General features: G+C 39.1%; 2 protein-coding genes across 5 annotated transcripts; one reads left to right on the top strand and one right to left on the bottom strand.

Annotated features, from left to right (window-relative positions):
* Positions 1-1170: 1170 nt before the first annotated feature.
* LOC116246211 (uncharacterized) lies at positions 1171-1933 on the top strand. Of its 2 annotated transcripts, none has more exons than XM_050075570.1 (2): positions 1171-1609; positions 1688-1933. In XM_050075570.1, exons 1-2 carry the CDS (start codon positions 1267-1269, stop codon positions 1768-1770), a joined length of 426 nt encoding a protein of 141 aa, XP_049931527.1. In that variant the 5' UTR covers positions 1171-1266; the 3' UTR covers positions 1771-1933. The 2 variants fall into 2 exon arrangements, with proteins under 2 accessions (XP_049931527.1, XP_031473819.1); XM_031617959.2 differs by having other exon boundaries at positions 1691-1933.
* A 2171-nt stretch (positions 1934-4104) lies between these two features.
* On the bottom strand, positions 4105-13201 carry LOC116259826 (katanin p80 WD40 repeat-containing subunit B1 homolog KTN80.4-like). 3 transcript variants are annotated; one of them, XM_031637769.2, is made up of 18 exons: positions 12830-13201; positions 12343-12473; positions 11347-11464; positions 11000-11226; positions 10791-10893; positions 10610-10680; positions 9094-9168; positions 8869-9012; positions 8586-8760; positions 7554-8429; positions 6753-6983; positions 6530-6660; positions 6298-6423; positions 5764-5838; positions 5566-5678; positions 5342-5458; positions 5185-5253; positions 4105-4551 (listed from the first exon to the last, which is right to left on the bottom strand). In XM_031637769.2, exons 1-18 carry the CDS (start codon positions 12849-12851, stop codon positions 4491-4493), a joined length of 2865 nt encoding a protein of 954 aa, XP_031493629.1. In that variant the 5' UTR covers positions 12852-13201; the 3' UTR covers positions 4105-4490. The 3 variants fall into 3 exon arrangements, 2 of the variants coding, with proteins under 2 accessions (XP_031493629.1, XP_031493637.1); XR_004173980.2 differs by lacking the exon at positions 4105-4551 and having other exon boundaries at positions 5222-5253; positions 5566-5632; XM_031637777.2 differs by lacking the exons at positions 4105-4551; positions 5185-5253 and having other exon boundaries at positions 5321-5458; positions 5566-5632.
* Positions 13202-16256: the final 3055 nt, after the last annotated feature.

Genomic DNA, 16256 nt, shown 5'->3' on the forward strand with positions numbered 1-16256 from the left:
ACATTTTTTTTAATTTAAAAAACAAAAACCAAAAGCGGAAAAATCAGACCAACTCTCCCGAAACAAGAGCAGGCCCAGTGGACTTATTGGTTTTAAAACGAGTCTGTAAGGAAAATTCACAAATCGACAGACAAAAGTTCGTCAAGTAACAGAATCGGGAAAATCCGTTTCCCACTTCCAAACGCGACCTACAATCATAGACTGGGATAAAATATATAAAAGCTTTCGAGCTTCGACATATGAAATGATATCCAAAACTGGTGGTTTCCTAGATTATTCAGTCTCTATATCCATACACAATGCTAATCTTGAGAACTGGTGGATTTCTAGATTATTCAGTCTCTATATCCATACAACATGCTAATCTTGAGTGTTTATGCTGCTGGGAAAGCAACCAAGTCTCACCACCTTGCTCCGATTTATATGTGCAAGAAGCGGAAGTATATTTGGATCGCATGTTGATTCTGAGAAGCCGAATTGTTTCAGATTCAGAGATCAGGTTACCACAATCAGATTGCATTTGATGAAGAACGACGTCTGATCATATTACTTCTTATATACTATTTTTTCTTTTAGCTACAATTAGTATTAGAGCGTGTACTTCAGGTGATAAACAGAAACAATCTTGGCATGTAGCTCTTGTTTCTAAATTTAATCTGGATTCCAATCTGAGAATTAGCTCTAACAAAACCTTCATATACCCCATTTGATCCAAAGAGTTTTAGGGAGAAATGACCCAAGATCATAAAGTCATCCATAAATAGTTCAAGAACTCGGTCGCTTTCCGTTTGATGCCAAACTCATCTTAACGGCATAAACGTTTAAGCTTCATCAACTGTACCACCTGACACTATGATTTCACTGTTCCAACTTTTAGATCTCTCGAGTCCACTAAATGAAAACCAATTATTTCGCCTGTTGCAGCTTCTGTGCCACCTCGATCAGCTAGGAGTCAACGTCTTAATATTCTTCTGTTTTGGCTGTTTACTGTTTGTCAAATGAACCTTCAGTGCCATTAATTGGCGCTGCCCATTGAATATCATTCTTAATGACAACCAGTCTCAAAAAGTAGCCGTTTGGGGTTTGAATTTAAATTTGGGTGATCAAAAGTAGCCGCTCATGGCTGTATAAAATCTGGAAATATATAATAAAGTGGAGTGCAGAAAAAGGACCATTCAAAAAGATGACAACTTGATTGTCCCCATAAGGCCCAATCATGCTATAATTTGCCTTCACCGTAGTTGGCCTTCCTGCACTTCTGTCTCCATGGCGCATCCCTTCAGTATTCCATTCGAGGAGGATGGGAGCATGGAAGAAGTTGGGATATGCAGCAAGAATGGTGCATGTGGCCAAGCTGTGCCGGAGAAAGATCAGAAGCCCAGCACCGGAAATTGGTTTTCTCAACGACCAACTTGCGGTGACCCAGTGACAAAGCCCCTCAGTGATGAAGACCTTGAAGAGCTCAAAGGATGCATAGACTTGGGGTTCGCGTTCGGCTTCGAGGAAGATCACAGATTGTGCAGAACGTTGCCGGCACTAAATTTGTATTACGCGATCAATCGTCTGCCCCTGTACACGGGAGAGTATGGATTCACGGTTACAAACTCAGGTTAGATGAGAGTCTTTTTGTTTGTTTTCTGGTCTGTAAGTCGTGAGGAATGATCTTTTATTTTTGTTTCTGTGGCAGAAGACGACTCGAAGATGATGAAGATGAGGCTGAAGCAATGGGCACAAGTAGTTGCTTGCTCTATCAGGCAGTATTATGGATAAAATCGTGTTGAATTCTGTTTCCTTTTCTGTTTTTTGTACTCCCCATGCCCTGATTATTTTTGTTATTCTTTTTGTTTTCCACGAAATCTGAGTTGACATAATTTCAAAGAGCAAAGTTTTGGATGGTGTATATTCCTGGGCGGACAGCCACGCCTTTTTCTGAGTTCAGGTTCCAACACCCGCGGCCGCGGCAGAACCATGCACTGCACATGAATAAGGCTACGCATAAATCTGGATGCTTAAAATTTGCTTGGTAGAATTTAATAAAGCCACTTTCTGTGTGCTATACGGTAAATCTAATGCTTAAATGATCTACATATCACTAATGTTACAACTAAACTTTAATTTTTGTCATCATTTACCATACAAGCAAGGAACAGACAGCCAAGCCAGTCTTGAATTAACTGTCTGCAAATGCTGGTGCCAACATAAAAGATAGTCTCCAATTCATCAGTGCATCACAATGAAAAGGAAGTTAGATTAAAAAGAAACAAGAGTGTTCGCAAGATGAGTTTTGCAAGCTACTCTGCATCTCTCTCTCTCTTTCTCTCTCACGCGGGTATTTTTATTATTCCATTAGCTTCTATTACAAACTTGATCGGTAAAGTGTAACAAAACGGAAGGAACCTTATTGTTGGTTGCTATTTTAGACCATAAACAAGCTGTTTGTAATAAGCGAAAGGGAACGTGAGGATGATACCAAGTCATCATGGCCCGGATAGCCGGGGAAAAATCTTTCGTTCTGCAGCAACCGATAAGGTGACCATGGTAGTGAAATCATTGCCAAACATCTCCTCGCCTTTGGACCACGCTGAAAAGGAAATGAATCTCACAGCCATGTTCGTGTCAAATCCCAGACAGAGGACTGCATTTGTTCCTTTCTTCCACAAGAAACTTTGGCTTGCAAAAGCGATGATGCTTTCCTGTGAAAAATCCACTAGTCCCATGCCAGTATAATCTTTTCCAAACATGATAGCTGTATTCCTAAAAGTGGAATCATATAACAGTGGGTCTTGCATTAGCAACACATTGTCAGTTCCCAGCTGGCTTGCGAAGAAAAAACAAACAAAAGTGCATCTCATTTTGAATTTTGTTCAGTAAAAGCCTAGTGACTGTGAAATCCATAACTGGTCGCCAACAAAGTGCTCCACACTTCGTGATGAACGCGGGCCAGCTTAAGGCGTCCTAATTTCAAATAATATCTGGATTCTGCTACCCAAGTGGCTGCTGTCAATCTCTTATAGGATCCACCACCTGAACCTGTGTTTGAAGAACAATCTGCAATTGGCCTTTCCCAAAGTCTCATTTAACTAGTCTGTTAAATTGGCTGCACATATACCCTAAACGTGATCTAACTGGATCTGTTGTACATCTAAATGTCCTGGAGAATTCTAGGTGGCGACTTATCTGACAGGGGAGCACCAACATACCACATGTAGAACCCGGAGGATCCGGAAAATTAATGTGTTTCGTGCCCTTATTACGCATGGACGATCAAGATAGAAGATTGGTAACTGTATGGAAAGGCTTTTGGGAGCAGCTTTTTGGAACAAGAATTGTTTGCAGAGCACGTCCTATGGGCCAAAGGCTACAGGCGCTAGTTTGGAATTGCAAGCGGGTTAGGCGGTATGTAGACTCAGGTCTCTGAGAGAATGAAGCTTCACTTAAATGAATGCAGCAACGGAGAAGACGTTACACCATATTTTTCTAGGTGGCTATAGTTTAAAGCCGGGGCTAAAGCTATAGTTGGCTCGGGTTTCTTCGCAACTTCGCCTCTGTCGAAACCAGAAAGTGCGTCCCATGGCTGACGTAACTAAAACGGGAAAGGATCCAGCGCTGGCTATTCGGAAGGAAGTTCGTGAATCATCCTTTTGTGTGTTCCTTCGAAACCCCAGCTCCATGGATGTGAACTCTTATGTGTCCTTTGGCTCGACTGGCTCGGATGTGTAAATGGGATTTTATAAGAAATGAAAGTTAATTGAATTTAAATGTCTGAAATTATATGGCTACAAATTCTTATTTATGCGCCAAAATAAACTGCCAATAACACATTGGCCACCATATGTGCTCATACGAAGTTAGAGAGGCAAGATAAAGCCCAATACAAGCCCAAGACGTTGACAGCCTTACCCATTGACCATTTTAATCTGATCCTTTGCAGTACGCAGAACCTGACACTTCCTTTCTTTTCTCCTGCAAGCTACCAAAGACAGGTGACACAACTTCCATGTATTAAAATTGTGTTTGATATATGCAACTTCCATCTGCACTTGTAGACACATAAAGGGACTTGCCCGCGGTTCTCCACTAAGAATAAGAAAGCAGAAAACAACAGAAGGAAAGCGCCGAATTTTGCATTCACTATTGACTCAAATTTGAAGTACATACAAGATTGATATATATCATATTTATACAAATCAAGTGATGAGGGCTCATCATGTATGACTCCTAAAAGACCAAACTCAACAGTGCCACAACAAAATTTTGTAACCTGCTGAGAGGATAAGGAGGTCTCTGGTTTCACCCTCCTAACCCTCACGAGAGGACGTGGTCTGGCCTAGAGAGACACGTTAGAGGTGTTCACCCCAGTAAGCAGAAGTCATCTGGTTTACAAAAATTTGATGCATGTACGGATCGTTGCAGCATAACCTTGCTTTCTTGGGGAACAAGTGCGTCTGAAAATTGATCATCATATACCACAATATCCAAAGATCAGCATGTTATACTTCCTGAATTGCCAAATTTAATTCATTGGCAGCCCTTGACATGAGTCCACCTTTCCTGTAATGAAATGAGAAGCAAAGAATGCATCAGATTGAAAAAGAAAAGCCAAACAAAAAAAGGCAATGCTTTTTTTATGGGCACAATAAGCATGACAATTTACGTATTCCATCTGCTTTCCAGATCAGAGTTTTTCATCTTATGATGTAATACCCTTTGATTATATAAATTACATTCAGAAACTGAAGCTTATGTAGAATTGAAGCATTCCTGAAATTTCCAAATTTAACTAGAACGATGATGATAAAACATCTCCATCCACAAGTGCCCAGCTGAAGGATTTACTAGAAATTACATGATAAAAACAGATCTTCAACTAAAACCAAGTGACTCTTAAAAGAAATCTTGTTCATTCATCATCAAGGCAACACATTCAAAAGATTCAGGGGATGATTTGAGAAGGGCTGTTAGATTCCTTCAATTACTTTATTCCAAGGGAAAGAGTTAATTTCTAAATTATGAAATAAATATAAAACAGACAATGTTTCCACGTGATTGTTACCATCAAAGGTTAGCAAGATAAGATCAATGAAGATTAGAATGCTTGATTCAAATTACTGCCTTTTACAAGAATTCCATCTATTCAATGGCAACTGGCAAGGTAACTCAGTTTCCATCGTTGGAAATATTCACCTTAGTATAGAAGTAAGACATTGCTTAATCTTTTGCAGCTCAGCAAAACACTGGTTACAGCGCTCTAGCCTGTGCCAAATAGGGAGAAATCTTAACAGTAATAAAACCACGAACATAGAACTTATCAAAGGAAGGGATAACTGGTGGAATTATAAACCGTTCTTCTGCATGCAGATCAACCCCGACAAGTGCTGGTCCAGATACTGTTGAATGGATTACCGGCCCAAAGGTTCTCACAAGTTTTACAAGCATATCCAATGACACACTTACATGCCTGCATATTTGAAACTTGCAGTGTCAACAAACAAAAGGCTGGCAACATGAAGCAGTAAATGCATAATATGTTGGAGTGCATCGGAGGAATGGATATATCAATCATGCCTGTCAAACTTGCTACAAAGTAAGCCAGTAAGCAACGGTAACATGCAAGCACAAATGTCCAGTGTAACTGCATCAAATTTCTCCATTAGTACACTTATTACATCTGCATGCACCTGCAAGTCCAACCATAATCCAGCCAACATGAGAAAAAGCTATCCATTAGCAGCTACATAATAGTAGCTTGAGCAGAATACCTACAGAGTAATCAGACATCTTCTCCATGGTAAAGATTGCTCCTTTTATGTCATTCCTATCCCAGAAGCGCCGTACAACCTGAGTGAAAGCTTCCCCAGGATCAGATGCATGCAAAAATATCTTAATAATTCAATGCCAAAAGGAATGAGCCAGAACAGATAACTACTATTGTAAGTTCTAGAAAAGTAACATTAATGCAATATGTAAGAAAAATTAGTGACCAGACACATCCTAGAGGAATAGGCTGGAACCTTGATTCAAAGCACTAGACAGCAACAGAAACTTGTGATTGTCAAGATTGTTGAAAGCATACTCTTCAACAAGTGATCGTCAAGACTATAAAGCCTTACATGGCAACTAAAATTCTTACAACAGGATTACCAAGAAACAAAGAAATAATAAGTAAATTATAAATATACTGCATTTATTAGTCATGAGAAAATTGATCTCTGATACCAACTACAAGAATGCTGAGACAAAGTTAATCGTAGAAACATCAAGATCAAATCCCTAATAAATACTTTTTCACCAATGTACCTGCAATTTTGTTAGACGAGATTGCATCTCACTCGAAAAAATGCCATGATCTTTTAATGCACTGTCACAATCATCCTCATCAGAAGATGAAGTTGTTTCACTGTCAGCTGCCTGAAACTGACCCTTCTGGTAAACAAAAAAGGCATCAGAAAATATGTTTGAAACTAGCAGATATGATATGGGAGACCATCAAAACATTTCTGCAACAATGAAACACAGATCATCAACCTACCGAAACAGAAAATGAACTCTCAGGTGATTCAGAGGAAGCACTCATTCCTAGTGTGTCATTGCTTGGAGACCTTTCCCTCTTCTCCCAGCTCTCCACCAAAGTTCGCGTTCTTCCTGATGACTGTCGTTTTTCTGTGCGGGTGAAAAAGCAAAGTCAAAATTACCATAATTATGTACACTTGAAAAAACAACAACAGTCACCCCCTTCAACAGCTCAACAGTACCTGTCCCCCTGCTTATAGCAAGCACCTTATCTGTCCCCTTGTTCACATCAAACATTTTATCATTTGACCCCCTGCTTCCATCAAACGTTTTATCATTTGACCCCTTGCTTCCATCAAACATTTCACCATTTATCCCCCTACTTCTGTCCAGCATTTTATCATTTGATCCACTGCTCTCATCAAGCATTTTATCATTTGCCCCTCTGCGTCCACTGAGAATTTTATCATCACCTGAAAGCAAATAACAGCAGCAATTGATAGAGATGAATACCATACTCTCGTCAAGCCATTAGCAAATCCTTGGTGCTTTGCTATCCATAAAATAGAAAACCATCTCTACTCTACAGTGAAAGAAATGACAAGACCCTTGGTGATGCAAACTCATGCAAAGCAAGTATAAAGACTAATTTGCTATGATGCCAATTTCCAACTATTTAGTGAACATCCCATTGCCAACATCATTCATATAAGAAGCTACAATGAAATATCCTTTGAATAGCTTCAGAAAATTAAAAAAGATAGGTTCTCAGGTGCAGAAGAGCATAAAACAGTCCATGTTTAGAAGGAAACCTTACTCTAAGGATACTAATTTGACAAGGATTTTGAGTTCAATAATTTGCATGAGGACCAAAACCCCATTCTCAGCTTTCAGAACTTATAGTGAACTAAGGAAACAAAAGTTATAGAAGGAATTGGCACTAAGGGAAGATAGAAAATGAACAAATATAACAAAAAGGTCGTAGATGCCCCAAAAGCTGTCACGTAACTTAGAAGCCAAATGAAGAGGTTGCAGGAATTTACAGTTATCAGGCTGACTGCTCAGTGTATGTCCAATTGACATGCTTCTTTCAAACTTTTCAGAAACATTCTTGATGTTCGTTACATTTCCTCCAGCATATGCAGCATCATCTTTTGTATCAAGACCAGGGAAAAAATTCTTCTCTGGTTCACGATTCACGGTATTGCCTTTGGAAATAGATGACCCCAAAACAACTGAAACAGATTCGCCATCTACATTTCCTCTAGCATAGGATGGTCTGCGAACATGAGACGATCTTGATGCTGAAACTGTTCTTTCAGCAGGGGTGCTTTCAGTCTTGGAATCAGGTGGTTGTTCAAGTTTTTGGCTGTTTCTAGTGGCAACAACAGGTGGAACATCAGGTCTAGAGAACACTTGGCTGCCAGTTGTAGGTTCTAGCTTTGGCACCTTTTGCAGTATGTCAACATTCTTGATACTTGTTGCATTTCCTTCACTATGTCCACCATCATCTTTTGTGTCAAGTCCAGGAAAGAAATTCTTAACTGGTTCTTGATTCAGATCACTACCCTTGGAAATAGATGATCCAGAAACAATTGACACAGATTCACCATCTACATTTCCTCTGCTATATGATGGTTTCCGCACATGAGACTTTGACACCTGGACCGTTCTTTCAACAAGTGCGCTTTCAGTTTTAGAGTCAACTGGTTGTTCAGGTTTTTGGTGGTTTCTAGGGATGATGACAGGTACAACATCAGACTTAGATAAGACTTGGTTGCTGGCTAAACACTGAATCTTTGGCATGACATTTCTCTTCAAGGTAGACGAATTGCATGCTGCTGTTGAATTAGAAGAAGAAACCTTTGACACATTAGCTAGACCTACTCTCTGTGGGGTACGTGGTAGTGTTTCAGCAGCTGCAAATACAAATAAGATTGAAAAATTGTTACCTAATGACTGGCAAAGACATAAAGCACAGAAACAAGGCAAATGCATAATAATAAGCCATTTTGACCAATGGAGGTGTGGAGAAAAAGTAATAAGTGGCCAAAAGGTAAGAGGATATCACTTACAATTTGCTGACTGACTAGATTTAATCTCCTTTGCATCAGGATTTGATGGTGGAGAAGATGACTTGGTCTTCGTGCTAGAGTCTAACTGCTGTACAGGTTGGTTTTCCCTTGAATTAGGTTTGGATTCTGTATGACCATTTTTAGAAACCCCACCAACCGCATAAGGTGCTATGCGCTGAAAATAATTACATGGTGTCATCAAACTAAAGAAAAATGCTTCATTTACATTGTTGAAGACAATAACCAGATAAGATGTGAGTGAATCATAACTAATGGACATTACCGATATATCAGCAACCCAGACCCCAACACAACTTTGATTAAATGAACAGCCCAAAAGTTTCCCCTCATGTATATTGAGATCAGCCAATCTGGACCATCCCATGTCAACTGCATCATGGCATCGGACAGGCTCCCATGAAAACACCTGAGCAAATAAAATAAATTTCAACAAGAAAATAAGAATGGACATTGGGCAACCAGATTTTGATATTTAAGCTCGCATTACCTTTAAGGACTCATGCAATCCACAAAAAAGTGTCCTTCCATCAGGGTTGAAGACCATAGAGCGCACACCTGTAGCCTGAGAATGCAGAAAAAACAATTCATATCAAGATAGTTATACAGGCTTTGCACGAGGTATTTCAAGTTTAGCATGTAAATACTTTCATATTCTCAAAATGCTGGTTCTCGATCAATAATTATGTCTGAAATATTGAACCCACTTACCAGTAATGAAAAATGGACCTTGAATAAATTTCATGAACAACACAATAAAAAATAAGCTAATAGCAAAATGATGGCAAGCAAACAAACAAATTTATAGCTTCAGAAATTCCTCTTCCACCTCTTGCTTTTAGATATATAAACCGCCTGAGTAACTGTACTTGAACAGTGATTGAAATAATAAAGAATAAGAACAGTAGTTGTCTCAAACAATTTATATTCTCATAATAATACTCCGTGCCAACTTCAGACAACATTATTTTATCCATTCAAGCCCATCATTCTTAAAAGAACGTGAATTTTCACCTGGTGTATATGATACTATTGTCTGGCTACGGGAATGGCAAATGTTCTTAGAAATAGCATGCCAAAGCAAGAAGCTATTGCTACAAGGTATACAAGAAATCAAAAGCTGGAAACTTGAAGTCATCTAAGAACCAGTTAAAGGACAAGGGTTGCAAGGAAGTAAGCAACAAGCAATGAACCATGAGGAGTGAAAACATAACCCATATATTGTTTTCCAAGTCTCTAAATGATTTTATTCCAAACTACATTTATGAAAGGCCCTAAAACATACAATCTCAGTTTCAGAGACAAAAAATAGCACAGAAGAAAGCAAACAAACTTTAACAGACAATGACAAGAAAAAGTTAGAGAAAAAAAACGTCCAAGCTGCCCAACTAAAAGTTAACAAGCTTACAGGATAATACCAGCACTTCATAAGGCACACTATCTAACATGATAAGCATTAAATATCTGAAGGGTATTGTCAGTAAACCTGGGGAAAATGCATGGACTATGACAATACCAGTCGATAAAGAACTCCTTCAACCATGACAATACCTAGACCTAAAGGTGGCAAAAAAGGAAAAGGATAGCTGAGAAAATACCACCAGAAAGCAGGGCCATAAAAGAGAAAGCCTAAAATTTTATTTAAATTCAATTGTGAAGACTATTTCAAGAACCAAATATGCAGATAGTACCAAAACATTGCACTTGACAATGCAGAATAAGATCACATTTCATGGCTTGAGTGTTCACACAAAAAAGCTGATGAATATCAAATTACAAACAATATCAGATTATGTGGAGACAATTTGATCCGGAAAGCCTCTTAGTATAACACATCCAAATCAACTTTCAGGTTGACATCCAATTTTAAGCTTGCAGGTGCTTCCTTAAATAATTGAAAGTATTGACAGGTTGCTACCTATGATAATGAAACCTTGTCAGTGAAAGAACAGCACTGAAGCAAAACTGCAGGAAAAAGAAAAGGCATATGACCACCAGTGAGATACCTCAGGTCCTGCAGATCCAATAAGTTCGAAAGTCTCCAGGTCCCAAAACTTAACTGTCCTATCAGCAGACCCTGCGAAAAAGGCCGATAAATATGCAGCTTAGAAAGAATCTATTCATTCTATATACACATATTGCAAGCCTAGAATGACCTTAAATCATGGAAGGCAGAGTGTCTCTCACCTGTTGCGAGGAGAAATTCATGAGGATGAAAATCTATGCATTGTATTGTTCCTTCATGGCATTTAAAGTCATGCAGGAGCTTCCCAGCAGTCAGATCCCACAACTGTTTACATCATTAAAAAAATAACTTTTTTGTTCAAATAAATTCCAGTAGTACGAATTAAATCAAGATATAACAGGTGACACAAATATGAACACTATTAACTTACCTTTACAACATTATCTTCACCCCCAGAAACAACCCAACGTCCATCGGGAGTGAACTTAATTGCATTAACACCTCTGCTGTGCCCCTTGTATGTGTGAATGCACCCCTTTCTTCTAATGTCCCATATCTTCAAATTGGTATCCAATGAACCAGATGCAAAGAACTCACCAAAAGGATGAAAATCAACAGAAATGCAGTTTGATCGATGGCCAGTAAGTGTGCGGACAACTGTTGACCAATAGGAAATTGTACAAAACCAAATCAAAAAGCCCGACATGATAAGGCAAACAAAACAGTTCAAGCAACAATAGCAACATAAATTGAAAAGGAAAATTCAACAGAAATCACTTTTTGCCTCTTCCAAATCCCAAAGCTTAATTGTGCCGCTTGAGGCTCCAGCAACCACCAAAATCTCCGAAGAGTCAAATGTTACAGATTCAACTGGACTTGTATGACCAGAAAGACTCTGCACAGTTTAATTAGGACAAAATCAGGCTCCAGCTCAGACACATGAGAATGATCCATAGATCATTTCCCATGCTAAGACAGTATGAAATGCAGAAAAGGGGAAAAAAAGAGTGCACGTTCAGAAGTGTTAGTTTATGCAACAAGAATAAAGTTTTGAGAAAGAGATTTCACAAATTCGTATCATATGTTAGGGTGCTCTTAAAGCTTCCAAATTAAAACCTATTTCTCTTGTTCACAGACCAAAATTAAAAGACATTCTAGATCTTCCGTCCTAATTGCTACGGGAACACAGCAACTGTGCCATCAAAAATCCTGATCCTAGAGAGTAGTTATTTTACCACAGCTATTATACTAGGAAAAAAAATGCCAGAAGTCCAGACTAATAAGCAGCAATAGGTCTCCAATTATAAGGTTATCGGATGCTAAACATCCAAAAAATTCAGTGCATGTACACATTTTGGATAATACACAAAAGCTCCTTGGAAAGAGACGCCACCACCATGGCATTCTTACGAAGTTAACCACATAAAACACATGTAAACCAAAAATGGAGAAAGGATTACTATGTGATATTTCAACAGCTTCTGGGAAGAGAAAAGGACAAATACATTACACTAAAACCAATCAGAAACTAAATACACAAGAACCTATATCCCAAAAATCTCCAACAAACTTGTGGCGCTTCCAATTCACCAAAAATCTAATGGAAAAAAAAAAGAATGAAAGAAAACTCGTTACCCAAAAATTTCCAAATCCTGATAAAAACAGGCAACATTAATGTGTCGGCAGGTCGCGGAAACATAGACATTGAAGAAGTCTCCAAAAGAGATGCAACACGAAAAGCATAAAAAAAAAGAAAGAGGGATTTGAACCAACCAGGATGGAATTAGGCTTCCCAATTGCCCAGAGATTGACCTTGTGATCCTCTCCGCCGGTGACGACGACCCTCGAAGATTTCTTCCCGATCTTCAAGCAATTGACATTGGAGCTATGCGCCACGAATTCTTCTGAGATACGAAGAGTCAAGAAACAACAACCAAGAAGAACAAGTTTCTGAACAGGAGAAATCTGGCAGTTTTTATTTTGCTCAAAAACTTTTGTAGAGATTAATCCAACTATAATGCCCACTCATAAAAAAATCTTTCCACTGCTTCAGAAAAGTGAAGATCCCACTGTCGACGTCGCCGCTCCCAAAACAAGCACCCACAAATTGGGAGAAAAGGAAAAAGTAAAACCCACCAGCAAAAAAAAAAATGGAAAAAAAAAAGAAGACGAAGGTAAGAGAAAACGAAGAACGGAGAGGCAAGAGAGGAAGGATCTCTCCTCTCTCTTTTTCTCTCCCACTCATCTGCAGAGAGGATACGGAGCTTGTACCCCCGCTTCATCTTCGAACTCCGGTCATCCACGCGTGCAGCACATAGGAACGAGGTCGGCACGAGCGCTCCAGCACGTGCTTAAACGGAATCAGGAAGACGGTGGGAACGCGCGGGAGGAAGACGAGATCTGGTAAGAGTTGCAGATGAAAGAGTCCGCCATTTTCCAGATTTTAGAGAGAGAGAGAAAGAGAACCCACGCTTCCCCTCTCTCAACAAATTTTTTATAAATTGAAAACCCACTCTTCCTCTCTGAATAATTTTTCTTTTTATGAACCGAAAACTCCAAAAATAAAAACAGAGACGCAAAAAAAAAAATTGCCGCTCTCTCAACCTCCGCGCCTCAGCATCTCTCCCTTTTGCTCTGGACTTTGGAGCATTTCGATTTTTCTTGAATTTTCATAATTTTTTATGTAATTCCCATTTTTATTTTAATCTTTCTCTGCTCCGTCCAGTCACCAGTGTGAAAAGGGACGTGTCCAACGGTCCTTCCTACCCTACCCCTCTACATTTTCCGTAATAACGGACGTGTCCCTCCTTTTTAAAATGGTAAAATTTGAACGGCCACTAGAGGAACGTTGGGGGCCTTTGCACCTAAGAATTTTCATTTATTTCATATGACGCCCCTCAGCTTTCCTGTTATTAATTATGAAGGTGATAATAGCATTCACGTTTTTCCTTTGCCTTTCTTAAAGAACTGCCTCCCCCGCTCTCTCTCCCACCATCTTAGTTAACTTCTCCACCACCTGCCTCACCAGCACCAACTCAGATCCATCCAAATTTATAGTATCCTTTTCCTTTCTCCAATATCAAAATGGCCAATTTCGCCTTACAACTTCAAACTACTTTTACATATTTTTTCATTTGAAAATTCTAAGAAAAAAGTCTTGAACTGAAAGTAAAAGGAGTATTTCATTCTATCGCCTACAAAAGTGCCTAAATTTTCAACTTTTTTTTTTCAATCCTCATCATTCAAGCATACTTTTGGTGTTTTGAGGTATTGCTCCGCTTCAATTTTACATATCAGTAGACTCTCTTTTACAAAATAAAGGATTGAGATTCCTCGACATTCGAACCAAAAACTGTCACTACCATTCCTTGACTCAAACCATTGCACCAACTTCCTCACAGATTGAAAAAAATTTGCAAGTTTAATAAAGGCATTGTTTTATGAACAACTACAGTAAGGTTTGTACCTATCCCCAACTGCCGTCTCCCCATTGTGCTAAACTTTCACTCTCAAATTCACGATTTCTTATCTAAGTTGATTTGGTGACACAATCGACCGTGTGGTAGGTTGCTGAAGCTGGGCATGCACAGGAATCCACAGGATAAAAATGCACCTACTCCTGTCATGCTTTTATATGCAAGTTGTTGACTAAATTTTGCCCTAAAAATTGAAGTATTAGGTGTATGCCTACCAGATTGAGCAATGAGGCGGTTTTCGTGTGCAACAAGGAGGAGACTGATGATGCTTCTCATTGTTTAAGCAGATAAGAGGGGACAAGAATGAGATGCTACATTCAAACTAAATTTAAGTTAACCTCAGAGAGATTTAAATGGGTCAATTCAAAGGTACTAATGCATGGAAAAAAAGATTTGGAAGCCATTGTTAAGTCCAAGTTCACAAACTACACATCAGTCTGGAGCTTCTTTCTTAGTGAATCTCGACTACCATTCATCTGAAATAGCGGCACCGGAGTGGATACATTGATCAACCATTTGAATTCAAGCTTGAGCTTTGCAATGTGAATATAATTCAAACATAAACCCCAGTTAAATCCTGTTCCATTCATCAAACACTCTCAGATTCAGCTTTTATGTGCAACTTAAATCGTAACTACGGAACATATTTGCTGGTTCATTTTTATCTGGGTCTAAAAGTTTCAAGGAGACATGAAGTTGGTCGAAAAGATGCTGCAAACTAAGAAAACACTACACGTGTTTATGGAAATGTCAAATTTGAAACGCCTTTTAGAATAAGTTTGAAAAGTAGACGGGTCCGGGGAAATTGTATCGCATTTTAGTAGAAGGGGACAAGATCGAGGGCGGGATGGGAGCGGGTTCGGTAGGGCCGGCTTAACCCATACATATAGTTGGATCCAAATTTAAAGAGTGGGTCCAGCTCTCAAACCCGATTTCACGGCGTAGAAGGCACAATTAAGAAGATACCTGAACCGCTAGGATCCATATCTGATTAGCCAAATGCAACTCCTTGTAGACCTTTTGGATCTGCCGGGATTGAGATTTTACCCGAATCGGGTTTATCACATACCGATGCATGCACAACACATGAGATCATGATCTTGGGTACGTTCGCTTTGTATCTCGTCATTGGATTTGAAACTTGTCTGATCATGAAATCCAGATCTAAGACACAGTTCAGATCCAGACATGGATTTCGGATCTAGACTGATGTTAGTCATACCATCAAAATTCATGATAGTGACAAGTGCACGGCAATCAAGGGGAGCTGCAGAGGAATCATGTGAAGAAGCCATGGAGATATAATTCTACCCTACTTAAGTTGACAAGCTTGATTTGGGCACGTTTCATTCCCTGATCCATGGATCCTAATTCTATGCAAGTGCCAGGCGAGAAAACGAACTAAAGACAAGCAAAGATATGCTGCTTGACCTTGGTTTTCGAGCCCCACCGGGTCAACTAATTCAAGTCTTTCTCAATGACTTGAAACCAACCGACTTGTTTTTTATTATTATTATTATTATTGTGCTGGTCTTTTGCCTTGATGAATCCTTTGACCTCTTTCAACTTAATTAGAAATTTGATTAATCTAATCTTAGTTTCGAATGTCAGATCTTACACTACGCCACACCTTAAATTCTAGCAAGCTGCAGTTTTTGTGACTATGGAATTTACGATCTCATTGTTCTCAAATCCGTAGATTTCAAATTAGAAGAGAAAAGTGGGGAGGGGTCTGATTTGAGATCAACGAAGTTTAAATGCAGAAATTACAAATTTACGATGTAACTCGCGTATGGTTGAAACACAATAGCTTCAAACCATTGCTACAATTCAAAACATATGAAATCTTGGAACCTTTAATCATGTCTCACCCTAAAGAGGCGTTTTCATTGCATCTGATTTAAAATCCTCAGCATTTGAGGTTCAGTCTGATTTAAGATCAGACTCTCTCCCTCTTATCTTCATGAATTAGACTCTTTTCTCAATGCGAAAAGGTAAACTGAGGATTTTAAGTGATGTAAGATCTTTAGTTTGATGAACCATGGATCTTTCGCCGCATCATCAAAGCATGCCACATCAGTTAGATCCATGGATCTTGAAACTGAAATAATTAAATAACCTCTAAAGTGGTGTTTCATAGCTTAGGTTCTCAGATCGGAGGCTGACTTGAGATCCATGATCGCATACGTAAAACAGGCATTGATATGAAGT

This window comes from Nymphaea colorata, chromosome 1 (genome assembly GCF_008831285.2).
Source record: "Nymphaea colorata isolate Beijing-Zhang1983 chromosome 1, ASM883128v2, whole genome shotgun sequence".
NCBI lineage: Eukaryota > Viridiplantae > Streptophyta > Magnoliopsida > Nymphaeales > Nymphaeaceae > Nymphaea > Nymphaea colorata.